Raw genomic sequence first — 18,081 nt, 5'->3', positions numbered from 1 at the left:
TTGATTAACTTTACTTATTTACGTCTACCTTGTGATTAGATGTGCAAACGAAAGCACAAGGCAGAAATCTCCGAGCTTTATGAAAAAATATTTTTAATTCAGTTTAATATAAAACTGTATTCAAACTCACTGACAAATAGGAAATAGACCGGACATTTTAATAGCAAATGCATGGAACCCCTATCAGAATGGTGGAGCTGTATTGGAAAATTAACAATTGAAATAATGTTTAGATGTGAAAATACAGTAATTCATACAAAAAACCTGAGGAAAACTGTAAAAACACCTCCTGTGTCCTATCAACACCTAAAATTGTATCTACTACAAAGGATCCATTTGTTTGTTCATAAAATTATTAAGTGTACATGTGTTTAATACAACTCATTATCACTTGATGTGACATAGTGACTTACCAAAACAGTAAATCCCCACAAACCCACCTTGGTTTTAGCAAAAGGAGGAAAACAAAAAACAAAACAAAAAAACAATGTTATCCAGCAGACTTTGTATACAGAAAATAATTCAACCAAATTCAATGGAAAGAAATTTGCCCGAGGTATATTTTATCTGTTCCAGGTCGTATTTAAACACATTTTAAACACAGCACACACCAACACAAGAGTGATTATCAACCATAATTAATATATAAATGGAGGAAATTAAATGACGACATTTCCAGCACACGTCCAATATTACACAGACAAGACAATATGACAAACTAAGCATGACAATTACTGCGTACAAATATAAAAAGAACTATTTCAGATATTTTACAAATACAGCAATGCATCATGTACAAGATAAGAAAAATTTCCAAGTTTTTGAACTATAAAAGAACTTAAATTACAACATATATTTACATAACAGTTCATATCCTGCAAAATCACAATGGTTTCACACAGTTAATCTACACTTCTGCCAATACTAGCACTTTCTGTGGAATGAATGCTCAAGTCTAGATCTGACCCAGAGAGCTACCGACATCTGGAGCCTCATTTTTTTTTCTATCTGCAGGAAACTAGTCTGTTTTCATATTTTTCTACTCTTCCAATGTAGCTACATAAATTACAAATATTACAAATATTTACAATGACGATTGAAAATGTTAAAAAAATCTAACAAAAGAATTGATACAAAATTTGTGCGAGTGGTTGAAAATCAAAATAGGGAACAAGAAGTTTGAAGTTTTAAAAAAGTGGGGAAATCAGAATATAAAATGTTAAAGCAGGCTGAAAGGTGTCAGCATGCTGCCTTGTTAAATAAATACAGAATCAGAATAAATATCATCGTACAATGTCACTCGTGGCATTAGTTTAGAGCTTTATATTCATTTATAGAACTAAAATAAATGGAAGAAAATAAGTTACACAAACATCAGTGACAATTCCTCAAAAAGAATGAATAAACATGGAGAACTGGGTGCTGGCCATGAGCATACACTGACATTCTGCTAAACATTTTGAGTGAAAAGGTTGATGCATTATCTTTAAACCACTAAAAAAAATGTTTTGAGGTAAAATGAAGTTTAAAAACAACAAAAATACAACAGTACAACTGCATGACTGTGTGCGCGTCTGGTGTGGTACAAAGACCTTTAACAGGCAATTTCTTTTACCTGACAGGAAAACTAGTTTTTTCCGTTCCCTTTTAGAATTCTTGATGGGCTGTAAAATATTATTCCATAAATACTGCCACCAAAAGGAGCCATGAGGCTCTGTCTTTTTTCCTACACTTGTTATTCTACTTTGTTAAACAATTAACACCTGTTAATTTTAAAATTTTTTGCCACCATATCCTATTGTCAGTGTCAAATAGAATGCAACTATTCACCACTTGAAGTGTTCATGTACAACATTACAGTGATTTGGTTAAGTCACAGACGTGTTCTGAGATCTGTATGTTTCGTGAAGTGCCAAAATACGCTGCTAATTAGCTTGGCAGAGTCACTGGTGTGGGGGAACAAAACAGGCCAAACAACTTATTGAGTATAAAATATAGATCACTATCTCTACGTCCTTCAGACCCACTGTTACAAGAACCACTTGTCTTCATTCCTGCTTAGACGTCTTCAGCCATGTTTCCAACAATCTCACAAAAGAAGTTTGCCATTGCGGTGAATTTTCAGAATTTTTCCAAGTCTCTGTTTTGCTGTTGCAAGTCCTTTCTTTGGACGTTTCCCTAAACGGGAAAAGTAACAGGAAAAGCGTCAGACAGAGGCCCCTCACAGCCAGCTGATATTTGCCGTCAATGTTTCACATCCGTGCTTACCTTGACCCACTCCTGTCGTGCCTTGACTGGCTAGCCCTGAAGGCGACGCTCCCGAGTGGGTGCTGCTGTTTTGCGGAGACAAGGAAGGTCTGCGTGAAGTGAGGAATACACCGGGGGCCATGGCTCCGCTGCCTCTGGGGCCTCCGGGGCCAAAAGGTCCTGGTCCTGCTGTGTATTCATGATCTAGCAGACTGGCAGAGTAGTAATCCATCCTCCTGTCTGGGCTGAAGTCGGCTGCAGACTCGAGAGCATTCGGCGGGGAGGGAGGGGCTGGCTCGGTCTGAACAGGTGGAGGGGTAGCTACCGGGGCAGGGGGGCGCTGCTTTTTGGTGTACTTCCTTTTAGCAGGCTTTTGCTGCTCCTGAATCACAACCAAAATCACACATCTTTTTAGAGGCTGATCGAGCGTGGATACTGAAAAACTGTTGACCTGAACGTTAAACTCAAAGTAATAAAAACTTTTTTAAGAACAGCAGCACTGATAACTTCCCCAGCCTCGATCAGGTTACTGATGGAGGAGGGGAATTCCCTATGATACCGTATGGCTTTTCATGAGCTGCATGTCTCTTGCAGTTAAACTCTAAATAACAAATCTTTACAATGCAAATAAACTTATTTCATCAGATTTATACAGAAATATATAATATTATATAGCAATTTGTCATCAGACTGTCCACAAAGCAGGTTAATTCACTGGTCATCCAGAACTCACTGAACACTGAATCTCTTGTGATGGTGGAAGAAGACCAACAACTGCCGTTTTGCCATGTTTACAGTATACAACAATTCACTATTAGATTAAAAATCAAGCTGTGATTGTGTGAAATACGACGAGACTGCAGGCGCAAGTGAGTTCCTGTGTACTTTGAGCAGCACGCAAACTCCCAGCTGTGTGTCTCTTTTCACTTGGCTTTTAAGCACTGTGGAAAAAAAAAAACACTTTGGCACCGCGGCTAAGCTGCAGAACAGCAGGTAAAACCCCGATTACCTGACTTTGTGTGGGGCTTTAACACAAGACGGTGATGTGCTGTGAGTGCCTGCAGGACTGGCGGACGCCACACAGCCATTGGCGACTATCTGAGCCATGATCCACCTGCCACACTGATGAGCTGGTCGACCTCTAGTGTACTTTTATTGACAGCAAAACATGAATCTCTTCACTAAGCCTGTACTTAATACTCACCTTTTATTAGGTACCCCTAGATAAAACTAATGCAGTTTCACATAACAGGCCCGCCATAAATCCTCCCTTCCTGAGGATTAGAATGTCCCCGTCGGACTGAATATGTTTGAGAGATGTTGATTTATCCTGACGGTTATTTCAGAGGCAGCAGTTTTTGGTGCCGTTAGGGGGACAGGGTGGCCAGGGCCCTGCGACGATCACATGCGGCGGAAAGACTTGAGTGAGCAGTTGAAATTGTATTCATCCACTACACGATTATACTGTCTTTCTGATGACGGGATCAGCTTAAATCGTGAAACACAGATTTCAGAAAAGTTAAAACAGAAACAACTGGATGTGGGAAACAGATTTTGCGGAGCCTTCACCAAGTCATCCCTATCCGTCATTTTAATATAAATCAGAAGTTCAATATGTCATGAACGTCACTACAAACGGAGCAACTGAAATCATAATAAAGGGAGGTTTTACTGCAGGGTGATGCTACTATACTGCGACAGTGTTTTGTTTTAGTACCTAATATACTGACAAGAGCAAACAATTCAACTTTGTGTCCCCACTCACTTGCTGTGCCAGCTTGGCGGCAGCTGCTGCCAAGCCTGTTTCTACCGATGCGACTCTCGCTCCTTCCCTGGCTGGTCGTTCCTGTTTTGGAAGGGTGGGCATCACCCTAGCTAAAAATGAAGATACATCATTATGAGATCATCCATCAGAAACCTGAAAAGCTGCTTTTCTGATAAGTTCAATCCTGATACCTTTCGGGCTCCAAGGAGTGTCATCCCAGTTCTTCTTCCGCTTCATCTTAGCCTTGTTAGCATGATCCTCCTCATCAGACTCCAGGGACGGGTAGACTGGAAACAGAAATATGATTAACATCATCTTCATCCTGAGACGTTGGCTTGATCAACAAATCTATAAACAGGGATTCGACTGCCACTGATCAGCAGCAGCAGACATGAGTCTCTCATGTTATTGCTCACCATAGTCGGAATCTTTAAAACAGGTTCCTAGAGTCTCTTGCTCATCTGGACTGTCCTCGTCACTGAGGTGACGGGCCGGCCGCTTAATTGGCCTCTTTCCGGGCCGCTGGATGACAGGTTTCTTCTCAGGACCTGCAGTCTTTTTGACCCCTGCAGTCACCCATACAGCCCTGCCACCCTTCTCCTTGACTGTTCCTAATCCCTCTGTCAAGCCTCCAGAAATAAAAATGGGAGATGAGGAAGAGGAAGAGGAGGAGGAGGACGGGGGGTTAGCCATAGACAGCATACCCTGGATGGCATCACAGGTACTGGGAGAGGCGGGGGCTTCCTCACTGAGAGAAGAAAAAAAAAAAAAATTGAACAAATGCTCATTATCTCAAAAAAAAACCTACTAAATGTGGTAGAAAAGTCAAAGCCACTGTAAATATGACAACTACGCTCGTCTGACTAACAGGGAGAGACATTTATTCTTTATACTATCCTAACATTAACTCTCTCTTATGTTGAGAGAATTCTAACCTGAGAGTTGCAGAGTCCAGCCCCGCCACTTGCTTGCTGGCCTTCAGTAGGTCCAGAATGCCCCCTGCACCACCCTTCACCCCATGAGCAGCCAGGGCCTCTTCATCAGTGGTGTAATCCTCCTGAAGCCACACGCACAAACATGCAATTTCTGCGCTTGAACTGGCGCATTTTTCACGACGCGTCGCAGAGTAACCAAAAGCTCCTGTTACACCTTGCCGCTGCGATACTGGTTCTTCTCTGACCATGAATGTCAAGCATAATCTCATCGCTGATTGGTGAGTCATAGTGATATTAGATGACCAGCAGAGAACACCAACCAGAAAAGCAGCCAAGTGACCAGCCTCAGCCGGTGAATACAAAGAAAATGAGCAACTATGTTGTCGCACACTGAGCCGCGCCGAGCCTGATGCCTGTAAGCGGCGATGTTCCGGTGCTAGACCTTCCTCAGGAAAGAGGTTTTATGAATGCAAAGCTGCCTTAAAATGCCTCCATTAAAAAAACAAACAAGAAACTGCTTACCTGATGAAGGTCTTGTACTGAAACGTCACAAATAAAAATACTACTGCAAGTTAGACAGAGCGCGAGCGTCTTTTTGTAACTCTCCGGCCAGCCTGCCCCCTCCGACGCACCTGTCTCCTGACAGGTGTGCCAGGTATTCTTTTGTTTGGAGAGTTTAACAGGTTGTTTACCAGCTTCAAGTCTCAGCAGAAAGGTGGCACAGGAATGTTCGAAGTATCCAAAGAAATCTCACCTCAATGTCAAAGTCTACCTCCCCTGGTTCCCTGACGCGGTTGGGGTCAGAACAAGGTTTGGCTCTGGGCAGCTTCCTCGGGAGACCTGAGCACACATTTTCAACAGAGTCGACTTAGCCAGCTGGTACAGTGCAGATAATAAAGGCCAACCGTTCCAGGTCGAAATCTCACCACTCAATTTCTTCTTCTTGCTCGACCCTGCAAGCTTGCGCCGTGGGGGAGGGGTCTCATCAATCTGTAGCTCATCTTCGGACTCCAAGTCAGAGAGACTGGATCCCTCCGTGGCAAGATGTTTGTAGTTTCCAGCACTTCCTGCCCCGTTACTGCTGCCGTCTTTCTTACTAAAGGCACAGAAAGAGCAGCAATGAGTCCCTGCTTTTGCTGGGACCAGAAAAGAGACAGAAACTAAAGAGATCAAGCGTACCCTTGGATTTTCCCATTGGTCAGCACAAGTTTCAGTTTGCTTTTATTTAACTTCCCTTCAAATTCTTCTAATGGCAGCTCCAACTGCAAAGATGAGAACATTTCATACGAGAATTAAAAAACAAAGCCCAAAAAAACCAAACCAAAAACAAGCCAGATCTTCTACTTGCCGTCAATGACGCCTGCAGGCCTCTTACCTTGTTCTTGTTCTTGGACTTGCCAGGTTGAATTTTTTTGAGTGTGTGTTTGGTGTGGATCTCAAGCAGATCCAACTCTCCTGCTTCTGCCTTCAGGAGACCTTTCTGATTCTTCTTCTTGCTTCCAGGGGGCCCAAGACCCCCTAACACTTCTTTTGGTTTGGGACCTTTCTTTTTTCCAGGAGGGCGTCCTGAATTCTGAGAGGTGGTCAGTGGAGCTTTCGAGAGGGGTGAACCAGGAAACTGAGGTCCAGTGCGGCCAATGTTTTGCTGAAAGATGTCCTAAAAAGACAGAGTGAATCATTTAGGGGATAAATTGGAAAAACTTGACGAGCAGCAGGTTGGAAACTAGCTTCCTCTGTGGCACATCTGAATCAGCAGTGTCAAACTGCGTGTGGAAAAAAACGATTTAGAATATTCAACTGAGACTATTCAGTTATGTCAGCGGAACACACATGCACAAAGACAGTGGTTCAATGGTTTACCTCCACCAGACGGATCTCCTTGGCCAGGTCCTTCACCAGTGTCTGAGTATTGATGGTTTCTGGGATCTCCACTTCATGCTCTGCTAAAGCCTGAGTGTAGTGAGATAGCGATCACTAAGTATTCAAATACTGGTAAATTATATGAAGGACAATATTATAGTGTACAAAAATATTTACAGTCAGAATGTAATACTCCCTTTGAACAAGAAAAATATGCCTATTGCCCATTTATCAGTAATAATCACATGGTTAAAAAGAATTCCACTGATTCATCCCATCCAGTGAAACTTCTAGGAAAGTGAGATTAATTCCAGTTGCTCGTGTCCAGAGAGCTAAGAGGCCAGCTACCTCTTTACGGGTCCAGCTGCGGAAAGCATTGTTCAGGGCCTTGGCTCCGTGAACCAAGTAGGTGGCGGGGTGTCTGCGGTTTTCCCTCAAACCTGTGAGACCGAACCACGTCTGGTGAATAACATGATGAAATAATGGACCTCTCAGGTAGCTCGCGTCAAGACGACACCCGCAATCATATGAGATGTTGAGATATCTTACCTCTGAAGGTATCCAGAAGGTGCTTTCCAACATACCAACACACAGTCTCGAAGTTTGGAAACTTGAACAAGTCTGCAGTGCTTAATCTCTTCTCGATTTCATAAGCACTGAAATGACAACACAGCACATGAATAGTCTGACTCTGTAGAGATAAAGGGGGGGGGGTTAACAGGTTCATCTCTGAACTTTCAGTGTCTGGTCAAACTAAGTTAAGTCTGTTGTCCTGCCGTGCTTGCAGAGACTCGCGGGGACTCAAGTGCAAACGTCATCTGATGTTCTAAATCATAAACACTTCCCGAGCTGTAGAGAGTAAACACAAGGAAACGTTTCAACTCACCGAAGCTGCATGTCAATGTTGAGGCTGTGCAAAAAGTTTCCTCCAAAGGCCAGACAGTCCACTGGGGTCAGCACAGCATGAATCCACCCTGCAGGACAATTTGATTTGAACCTTTTGGCAACTACAGCGTTGTTTTGTTTTTTTTTCTTTCCAAGTTTCTCTGGTGCAACTAAGACTTGATTACCTGTAGGTATGAACAAAGTGTTCCCTTGTTTGACGGAGCACTTGTAGCACATATCCGCCTGGTCTCCAAAGAACATTTCATTCTGGTTGGAGGAGGAACTCCACTGCTCAAAAAGTGCCAGGTTGGCTGGTGTGGGGGAAATTAAGTAGAAAATTTTCTCTCCCTGAATCAACATGAAAAAGAAGAACTCAATGAGTAAAAGACAAAGTAGAATTTGTACCTAATCTGGTGAAAACAAAATAGTGTGTGGTGAACTTCTTCCTGCAAGAAACCATCTTGAATCTGGGTTTCGGCGTCAGTGAAACTTCAAACAAAATTTTTCTTCTCACCCGCAGAACATGGTACCAGACTGAGGTGCCTCCAAAGTCAATGTGGAAGTCAGTGTAGCTATCCTTCACGCCCATCAGGCAGTACTTCTGCACATTAGGTCGCTCGAATACAGACTCTTCAGGCCAAAGGTTTTCCACCCATGACAGCTTCCTCACAATCTTAGGAGTCTCCACCAGGTTAGAGAGCCTAAAAAAAGGAAAGTCCAACATTTGCCTTTAGTCTTCCAAACACCTGTAACAACGCAGTTCCCTCTCAACTATCAAATTCATCATTAAAACGGTCACGTCAGCGAGTTAAATATCGCAGAACCTGGTCTCAGAGAACTCCAGGCTGATGACATTGAGAACGCGGTCTCTGTTGGGGCTGTTATAGTATTCAACAAAGTCTCCCAGCCGCATCTTCAGGTCACACTGGCGAGAAACGTCAATCACATCGATCTCTTTGTCAGTACCTGCAGTCAGAACAGAGTGAGTTTGTTTCAGAGAATCATGGATGCGTTAATACACATGAATTAAATCATCTTGTAGAACAGCACTGATCAAAATTCATCAAGATTCCCACAGACGGGTGCCAACAGATGCAGGGTGATAAAAGAGTCTCTCTTTTTGGTTGCGCACGTCCATGTCAATTTCTGGCTGATGACATTACCACCACATCAGGTAGTTTAGGTGAATTTGCCAATGCCGGTGATCACATTCCCTCCTTGGTGGAGGCAAATATTCACTTTGAAGCCCCGATACTGTTGGCCCCGCTGTCTCCAGATGAGGCAACACGTACCGATGTAATGCTCTACATCGCTGACACCGAACGATGATGGTGGCAGGGTCATGCCGAGACCGTCCCGCCTCAGCACCATGACAGGGACACTGAACGAATGCTCCTCCAGGAACTCCACTGTCAGCTGGGCTCCAGACGGCTTCAGCAAGACTTCATCCGCGCTGTCACAGAGACACAAAGACACACGACACGCACATGTTTTGATTCCAGGGAGGAAAAAGTCAAAACACAAGCCTTTCTGAGTGCACACTTCATCTCTGACGCGGGCACATAAACTGAGCACCGTACAATGCTGACACCAATACCAGATCAACACTGCTAGAGGATGTTCAATAAGTTGCCTTAACAATGGAATAAGTATCTAGAATCACATAACGACATACAGGCCTCACGTGATTGCCAAGGCAGTTTTAAGGACAAGCTAACTTTGCACTCACCACACTTTCCATTGAACAACTTCACAACACAACTCTCAACTCAAAATAAAAACCAAAATCCATTTATGATAAGCATCATCATACTCGCCACTCTACCGAAACTACAAGTAATTTCTATGAAAAAACACTGCAACTACAAAAGCAGCTGAGGTTAAAAAAAAAAAAAAAAAAAAGTCAGAAATGTTACATAGCAAAAATATTTCAGGGGGTGTTGGGACTAGACAATGTTCAGAGCTATAAGACTCAGCTCATCACAGCACGCAAACATTTCGTCATGTTCTGATATTCTTCTGCAATGACCTCATTTATGGGAAACACGTTGAAACACACCATCCTTTTCCTTTGACGGAATCAGTTTTTTGTCTTCCCCATTTCAGGACAGCGAGGAGAGACTTACTTAGGAAATGTGCGACTTCGTAGCTCTCTAACAAACTGCGGGCTTCCGGTCTTCACTGGCCGACTTGGATCTCTTCCTCCGACCGTAGCTTCCGACTGCTTGGCTCCACGCCGTTTGCGCACTGAGGGCAGAAACAATGATTAACAGATGCAGTCGTATGTGTGCATGGTCAGGTGGCAAAATGACAATTCCAAGAAGATGCAATGAAAGATTAAGAACTTACTGACAGATGGCCCATGGGTGACCTGACAGTTGGGGCAGTGGTACAGGTCAATCTCAGCTGCTTTGTCCTCCTCTACGCCAACACAGCTATACACACACGTGCACGCACACACACACAAACAAGCAAAGACTGAGTTCGTCCGACACAGGTAATACCATTACAATCTGGAAACCCAGGAGAAATAATCTCAATCACATTAATTATGTAAATCTCACTGCACAAAGGCAGCAAAAACAAGAGAAAAGTCATCCCCGCCTACCTTCCATGGAACCAGTCCTGACAAATGTCACACTCGATCATGAAGCGTGTCACATCATATGGCAGGCGACACAGGCAGTACACTGGCACTGATGCCATATTTTGAGTGTGTGTGTGTGTGTGTGTCAGAGGGGATGAGCTACCAGCAGCAGCTTACGTGAAGCCCTCAAACTCACTTTGAGCTGGAATGTGTACAAATGTGAGCGCTTTAACGCTGATGAGTAAATGCAAAACAAAACAAAAACAAAAAAAAACTACTGCGGTGGATGAACTGCAAGTCTGCCGCTCCTGCGAGAGATTCCTGGGACACACACACGCATGTCCGCTCAGATGCGCCAGGAAAACTGCAATATATGAGAAACACAATCCGTGTTAAACGCTGAATGTGATGCGCGGCAGTCGCCAACTGCATTACAAGCTCGTTAGTCCGTAATATGAACATCTACATATACAATGATAATGCATATTACAACGTGATCCTTCTATAGCTAAAGTTACCGCTACTCCTGCTACTCCAGCTCAGCCAACACTTCATTTTTAATTCATTTAAGGTGTCTTTTATTGATTAAAAATGTCGTACATATCGCATGTAAAGTTGGAGATTCAAAAGCGGATTCGGCTCGCAAATCATTATATAATATTTAAGTTACGTTCATCAGTTGCTAACAGTGTTCGACTGACTGGTTATTTTGTAAACACACTGAATGTTTTGCTATCAAAGCGCTAGCCCTTTAGCAACCAAGCTAACATCACCCATGGTAGCCATCGGTGAAGCTAATCCAAAAAATTGCAAAGCTGTAAGAATGTTTTAAGTGATGCCTAACTCATTTATTTAAACTTTCTTTTTACAAATAGGAATATCTGAAAATGCTTGTCTGATCAAAATATCAAAAGACAGAAACTACGACGAGAAAAGGGCTGAATGAATATTTAGCAACTCACCGAAATCTAGCCGCAGCGAGGCCAAGCACTCAAAGAGCGTTGTAATCCCTACGCAAGCTGGGGGCTAGCTGCGGCCTTATTATGCAACGTAAATTATTAACAAGTTGCTTTACCACATTTTTGTTTAACAACACTGTGATGGTTGAATATGAAAGCTGGGCCCAGAACTTCACTCCGGATCCGAAAAGTACAACCCAAGGCGGCCTAAACGAGCACAATAACTACAAATGACGGCGTACTTAAATGCACCAACGCCATTTCAAAGCCATCAGCGTCACCGTAGCTCGTCGCTGTCCGCTGTTGAAAGAACAATAAAGTTGTGGACAGTCAAATGTTGAGTTGCGTTCAGGGATTGTGGGAAATGTTGTTTGCTGTTGAGCGGTCTGAACAAAAGCCGACGAGAATTTCATTTTTTTTTAAATACATAGTTGAACGAATAAATCTGTAAAAAATGCGTTCATAAATAAACACACGATTGTGAACAATTTATGAAAGATCATAAATTGCTACACTACTTGTTAAAAGTAGACGTAGTCGTACTTGTTAAAAGTAAATGAGAATGAAACACAAGTTAAGTAAAATTCAGATTCCTTCTATTCTCCTATTCAAAGATATAATAAATAATAAAATAAATATATAATTCTCTTGTTTTCAGCTGTTTATTCTCAGTGTTTCCACGCATTTGTTTGCATTTCTGTTCTTTAAGCACTTTAAATGTAAACACTTTGAGCAGCATTTTCTGTCTCACAGGTGCTCTGAATATGTTAAAGGTTTACTGATTATTAATTCAAAAATTAATAATCTTTTTTTCACAAGCAGATATTTTCATTCTGTATGCAAATTCGTAAGGGGTTAGTCAAGGATTTGCCAAAATGACAGTTTTATTGATAGAGGAGACAAATCATGCTCTCAAGCAACCGTCCATTTTTATCATGAAATAATTAAATGGTGATAATCTATATATTTTTAATGTCTGGCACCTTTAGATTTTGAAAGGGAATGATGAGGAGGGTAAACCTTAAATCAATTGTTGGAAGTCTGAAAACTGAACCTCAGGAAGCACAGCAGGTCCTTGGTTTGAAGTCTGGAGCATCAAATAGAAACACAATGTTACAGTGATGTTTAACATCATTTATTTGTATTAGTTACAAAACATAAATAAAATCAACAGTTGAATTAGTTACAATTTACAGAGGCTAAATCACCAGCAACGTACTTTATATATCTATGTTTCTCTGTCCAAATTTCTTTTTTATCATTGGTTCTCAGTCATGCCTTTTTGGGACTCCCCAGTGTTTAGTTGCATCAATTTTTTACGTGTATTTAATCAGACCTGCAGCCCAGCAGAAACACTTATGTTAAGATACAAATTTTCCCAATTATTGTGGGTCAAAAAGAGAAGCAAACCGTTAAAATTTTCTCTGTGTTTGATCTGAAGTGACTCTAGTCTGTCAGGATTAAAAGAGGTATATAAAAGAAGGGGAGTCCCGTGTAAACAGGGATGAAAACCAGCGTTTTCTATTTTCAAATAACCTCTGATTTATAATGATGAGAACACAATTTTACAATTTGTACAACCCCATTTCAAAATACAAAAATAATCTTTATCTTTTAGATAACATTTTGGTAACACTTCAAGGACAAAGCCAGCTCCACATCATGAAACATGATTATCAAGCTGCACTGTAGCTTGCGGTCAACATGTTAGTATCAGACACGACAGCAAAGTATCTCACCTTCACTAATAATGAACTACATCTCTGTGAAAATGTAGGTTGAAAAGCAACAAATACAGAAAACCATTGTTATATTCTAGAATATGCCATCGGAATTTGTGAACAACCTGTAAGCACAAGCTCTGGGACCATTCATGTTTTAAATGTCTTTGACTCGCAGCAGGCTTTTAACAACATGAACAACCTCCAGGAACACATCTCTGACTGCAAAAAACCTTTAAAAATGTATTAACATCTGATCGTTGATGGACAAGTGTGTGTGTGTGTGTGTGTGTGTGTATGTGTGGCTAAATACACTTTAACCCAATAAAATGAAGATACAGCACTGTGTATCCCTGCATCTACAAATGAAGTGAATTTAGAAAACGAGGAATGGAGCACTTGTCCTCAGTCAATCTTCTGCAGTGTGCACAGTCATAGCACAATTATGGCCCACAGTTTTTGATGAAATCACACTGACAGCCTGTGGTCAAAGACTAAATGATTCACAAAAAAAAAAAAAGTACAATGTTTAAGAAAAAAAAAAAAAAAGAAAGATCTCACAGCGTTGTTGGACATCAAACCTGTAATCAGTAGGTCTATCCTATCACTTGCTTCGTTCCTTGAGGAAACGAGCCAAAGATAGAGGCAGAGTAACAATTTCAGCTGGGCACAGCGATATTTCAGAGGCTGCTGTAAATGAAAGAAACAGGGATGCAACTTATAATGCTATATACCATGAGACTATCACAAATCTGTGTGAAACAGAAAAATAAAAGTACACTCACACACTCAAAATTGCAGAAATTTTAAAAGGCATTATGGGAACAACCCATTTGATTTTCCCAGTCGATTATAACTTGGCAGTTTTCTTTCTTTCTTAAATCTTTCTCCTCAGCGTGACACCAAGACATCCTTGATATGCTAAAATCGAAAGCGCAAATGTCTATACTGAAAAAGCATATGTCGTCATACTGAATGTAGTTTTACTCATGACAGATGATCTCAGTAGGCTTCAAATAGTGAACTTGAGATTCAAAAATATACAGCGAGTGCAAACAGTTTACACTTCGGGGAAGTCAAGTAGTTGCACGGTCATGCAGTCGTGGGCTGAGTAGACTCGGGTAGTCACTGGACATGTATGGGATGTTTCAATTCACCATCATATAACGAAGTTATCTGAATCTATATCATAATCACTCTGGTATTAACAGAATACTTCTATCGTACAGATCCAAAATCTAAAATAATACAAATTAAGCACATGCTGAACTGGCGCACTACACTGTAATGTTTCATTTTGTGGTAATGATGGCAGCCTACAGGCTTTATATAAAGATGGACGATGCTTAGCTTCTTCCCACTGTTCAAACATGAAGCTGAAATATCCTTCCTACAGGCACTGCCTTCTCGCCTTCTTCTGGTGACATCAGTAGGAGGCGGTCTGTGGAGCAGTATTCAGTTGTGCATGTTAGATTCGCTGCAGAGCCACTCATTTTTCACAGTCTGAAATAATTATAGTTATGGAGAGTTAGCGTTGCATCTGTTCTTGACCTTCCCTCGAACAATTCCTGAACAGAAGTAGATCGTTTCCTCAGTGACTACCGGTACTTCACTCACGGCAGCTGTCAGCCATAACCCAGTTTTTATGAGGGGATTAATAGTACAAGTATTTGTGCCAGAATCTTTTAAAACAGTACATTATTATAGAAGTAGAGAGGCAATCATCCCACACTGCTGAGAACATGGGATATAAACCCATGACGACAGTATTCAAGCCCTCTTTTCAGCAAGCAAATCATAAAAGCCCTTTATGAACAGGTAATTTAGTAAATGTACCTTCTTAGTGGTTTTTCATTTTATAGTTCTGAGTTATTCATTTTGATGTCCCTACGCTATGTTGCTTTTTATTACTATGTTGTAGCCAAACCAGGATTTTTTTTTTTTTAACACTGTTAGTTTTTATATGAGTAAAAAACAAATTGAAACTTAACTTACGTGAAAACTCCCTCGTACATTCATCAGCATGACAAGGAAAATATGTACTTGACATTTTTAGTTTGGCAGTGTCAGATTCATGACCTGTCCTGCAGCCAGCCACCAGGGGGCACTTGAGATATTTTAGCTTCACTCATGGGGAGCTGTCATGTCGTCCAGCTTTCTATACAGTCTGTGTGGTGGCTGATAACTCTACAGGGTATCATGCTGTTGTTTTAGGTTTCTTTTTTTTTAATCACCCATTTAAACGGTTTGTACTGTAAGCCGTCATTTTTAAATGATCATGAAAAGATCATTGATGCTTCTGATTTTCATCAATGTGCTTCTACAAAAATATTTTATGATTTACAAACAAATCAATACAATACATGCTGATCAATTTAGATGATCATTACTAATTGCACTTTTAAAATTGATAGTCCTTTCACTGTAAGCATTGACAAATTAAAACAAAAAAAAAATGTCAACACACTGTTGAATAGTTTATCCCTCTGGTCTCTGCTCAGGGAGAGTTCAGGTCCAACTGAGATGGTTTGAAAACAAAAACATGAACGTTAATGTTTGTCAAAGGACAATCAGGGATATGTACTAGGATAACCCATTAACACCCACCCACACTCATAAATGCACGCACACACACACACACACACACACACGCACACACACACTCACTCACACACACATAAAAACAACCAAACATACCATTATTCATATACCTCAGCTGCTGTGTTCCATGAGACCCTCAGTCTGTACATACCAGAATTTATCATCTCTCACATTCATTCTCCATCTCAGCCAGAAGTGCACTGGAATCCATCCTGTATAATCACCACAGTCACAACTGTTCATGCATACACTGAACTAACAAACAAATGGATCTGCTTTCCCTCCTGCTCCCAACTTGTATTTCCATTTCTTGCACCTTCATATCGACGTCACACTTCATCTCGGTTTCATTTCTGTCCCAGAGGAAGAGTAGAGGTGGGGGGTGTTGGGTGAATTTTGGCACTGGAAGGTAGAGCAGCAGTAGAGCAGGAAGAGGAGCACGTGGAAGATGAGGAGGAACAGGAGCAAAATGTCCCCCCGGTAGCAGCACTACAATCCATGGGTGCGGTGGTACCACTGCCAGGCTGCAGAGGCACAGCCGTGGATACTGGAGATGTGGGCATTTGGGAAGGCAGCAGTGGTTGGTTTTGAGTTGGTGAGAGGGGCAGCTGGGGGATGGGTTGTGTCTGTGGTAGCGAGGGTATGGGGGTCTGCACCCGTGGTGGTTGGATCTGCTGGCAGAGGGGAGGCTGCTGATAGCTCATCTGCTGAAGAGGGAGAGACTGATGCAGGTGTAAATTTGTCTGCATCTGTGGCACTTGAGCCATGTGCGATTGCAGCGGTGGTCCCGAAGAGTGCAGGGTGGACAGGCTCCCCCCACCTGTATAAGTGGAGGGGGCTGCCACAGGCAAGCTGGCAGGAGTTGGGGGTGCCTGGGGGTTCAGTGGTGGTGCAAACCAACCTGGGGGAGCTACCTGTATGAAATACAGTGATATAACTGACGGAAGAACACAGGCGAACACATCACGCAGCAGGTGTCATGGCCGACACCCATTATATTCCATTATTATATGATCATTATTATATTCCATTATTATATTATCATTATAATTAGACTGACCCTCTACCCTCTACTCTTCATTTATGACATGAACACTCACTATTTCACCTTCAAAGAGTAAGAACCAATGAGAGGAGAGCACACAGCTGTGCTCATGATTGCAGGTCAACTGGCTCGTTTTATTCAACAGTCATTATCACTATTACAATATTTTGTGCTTTTATACTGTGTCATTAAAAAGGATGTTCGTGATGGTAAGCAGCCCTACCTCAGTGGGCTGACTCCAGCCTCCCAGCTCCTGCACCTGCTGAATCTGTTTGATTTGATTCAGTGAAGGTTTGGGAGTGGGACCGACAGTCTCCTTCGTCCAATTATCAACAAGTTTGTGCAGTTCATCTGTGAATGTGCTTTTTCTGACAGGACTTTGATCTGTGGGAGAACACAGGGGTTTGTCTTACACAGTTTCAGCCACCGAATCCCATTTTGTTTAGATTTATGACTGTTATGATAAATTGTACCTCTTTTAGCGGGAAGTGATGTTTGTTGCTCCGGGCTGCAGGGTAAGGGCACTCTGCTCTGTTCACCACCAGAGAAACTGCTTGACTGCTGGATTTCTAGACAAGAAATATAAGAAACTGTTACAGAGGAAGCATAGGAGCAAAAAGAAGGTGAGAGAGAAATAAGAGATTAACTAAAGCCTTACCAGAGTGTGTCACTCCGTTATTATCCATGTGAGAGTGAGGCCGGGGCCGGAGCTTGATTTTAGCGGGCCTGGGCCTGCGAGGGGAGAGGACAGGGAGCGCTGTGGGAAGAGGAGGGGTACGAGACAGGGAAGCAGGCAGACTCTGCCTTTGGTCTTTAAGGGAACGGAGCTGCCTGTACAGTTCCTGGAGTTCTCGGTTCTGCTGGGCCTGAAGCGATACCACTTCTTTGATGTGCCTATAGAGGAGGAGATTTAAGACACAGTGAGGGCCAGCAAATCATGACATTAAAATGACTACGAATGTCATCTCTTCACATCCTGTGAACAAATGATTTATTTAAACCCTTCTGACATACTTCTCTCTGAGCTTGTGCAACTCTTTTCTCAGGTCTTCATCCTCTAGTTCACTCTCATCATCGTCATCGCTGCTGCCCAGTGGTGAGTGGCTGTGCCCGTGACCTCGAGGCAGATGAGCCATTGCTGGAGTTCTCTTGCTTTCTTCTTTCTCTCCTTCCTTTGCTCGAGATCTCCTCCTCTCCCGAACCAGATCAGGAGACACTGGTGAGCTGTCAGTCTGCCTGTCCTCTTTCTTGGTCTCAGCTCTACTTACAGAGAAGCGTCCAACTTTCCGGTGAGTGCTACCATGGCCTGATGCCGCATCCTTTGGGGGAGAGGACTGAGGCACTGGAGTCACCTGTGGACAGGGAATGTGGGAGCTGTCAGTGGCTTGTTTCTTCCCAAAACTAAAATGAAGTTTTGGATCAGCGAAATGTGGGCAGGCAGACAGTACTTTAAGCTACCACAAAAACTAATCTAAA

At 42.3% G+C, this 18,081-nt stretch overlaps 2 protein-coding genes across 4 annotated transcripts in view; both read right to left on the bottom strand.

Annotated features, from left to right (window-relative positions):
- Positions 1-120: 120 nt before the first annotated feature.
- On the bottom strand, positions 121-11,526 carry phf8 (PHD finger protein 8). Its single transcript, XM_086214753.1, has 22 exons — positions 11,242-11,526; positions 10,301-10,643; positions 10,042-10,127; positions 9,819-9,939; positions 8,985-9,145; positions 8,517-8,658; positions 8,207-8,393; positions 7,878-8,040; positions 7,694-7,781; positions 7,357-7,463; positions 7,156-7,247; positions 6,808-6,897; positions 6,323-6,604; positions 6,127-6,209; positions 5,874-6,043; positions 5,702-5,787; positions 4,948-5,069; positions 4,429-4,760; positions 4,204-4,299; positions 4,013-4,122; positions 2,269-2,629; positions 121-2,178 (listed from the first exon to the last, which is right to left on the bottom strand). The coding sequence occupies exons 2-22, from the start codon at positions 10,396-10,398 to the stop codon at positions 2,090-2,092; spliced, it is 3,066 nt and encodes a 1,021-aa protein (XP_086070879.1). The 5' UTR covers positions 10,399-10,643; positions 11,242-11,526; the 3' UTR covers positions 121-2,089.
- An 818-nt stretch (positions 11,527-12,344) lies between these two features.
- The window catches only part of wnk3 (WNK lysine deficient protein kinase 3), a 41,837-nt gene continuing 36,100 nt past the window's right edge, over positions 12,345-18,081 (bottom strand). For 2 of the 3 annotated variants that reach the window (XM_086214727.1, XM_086214729.1), the window contains exons 21-25: positions 17,620-17,957; positions 17,264-17,499; positions 17,079-17,174; positions 16,829-16,989; positions 15,374-16,474 (exon numbers count right to left, since the gene is read on the bottom strand). In XM_086214727.1, the coding sequence (XP_086070853.1) occupies positions 15,908-16,474; positions 16,829-16,989; positions 17,079-17,174; positions 17,264-17,499; positions 17,620-17,957 (1,398 nt within the window). In that variant the 3' untranslated portion in view covers positions 15,374-15,907. Of the gene's footprint in view, positions 14,401-15,373; positions 16,475-16,828; positions 16,990-17,078; positions 17,175-17,263; positions 17,500-17,619; positions 17,958-18,081 lie in introns of those variants that run through there. The other variant, XM_086214728.1, reaches the window with a different exon arrangement.

The sequence above is a fragment of the Aulostomus chinensis genome, chromosome 9 (assembly GCF_037954235.1).
Source record: "Aulostomus chinensis isolate RoL2024-O1b breed Wild chromosome 9, RoL_Achi_v1.0, whole genome shotgun sequence".
Classification (NCBI taxonomy): Eukaryota; Metazoa; Chordata; class Actinopteri; order Syngnathiformes; family Aulostomidae; genus Aulostomus; species Aulostomus chinensis.
This window is presented reverse-complemented; position numbering and strand designations above follow the sequence as displayed.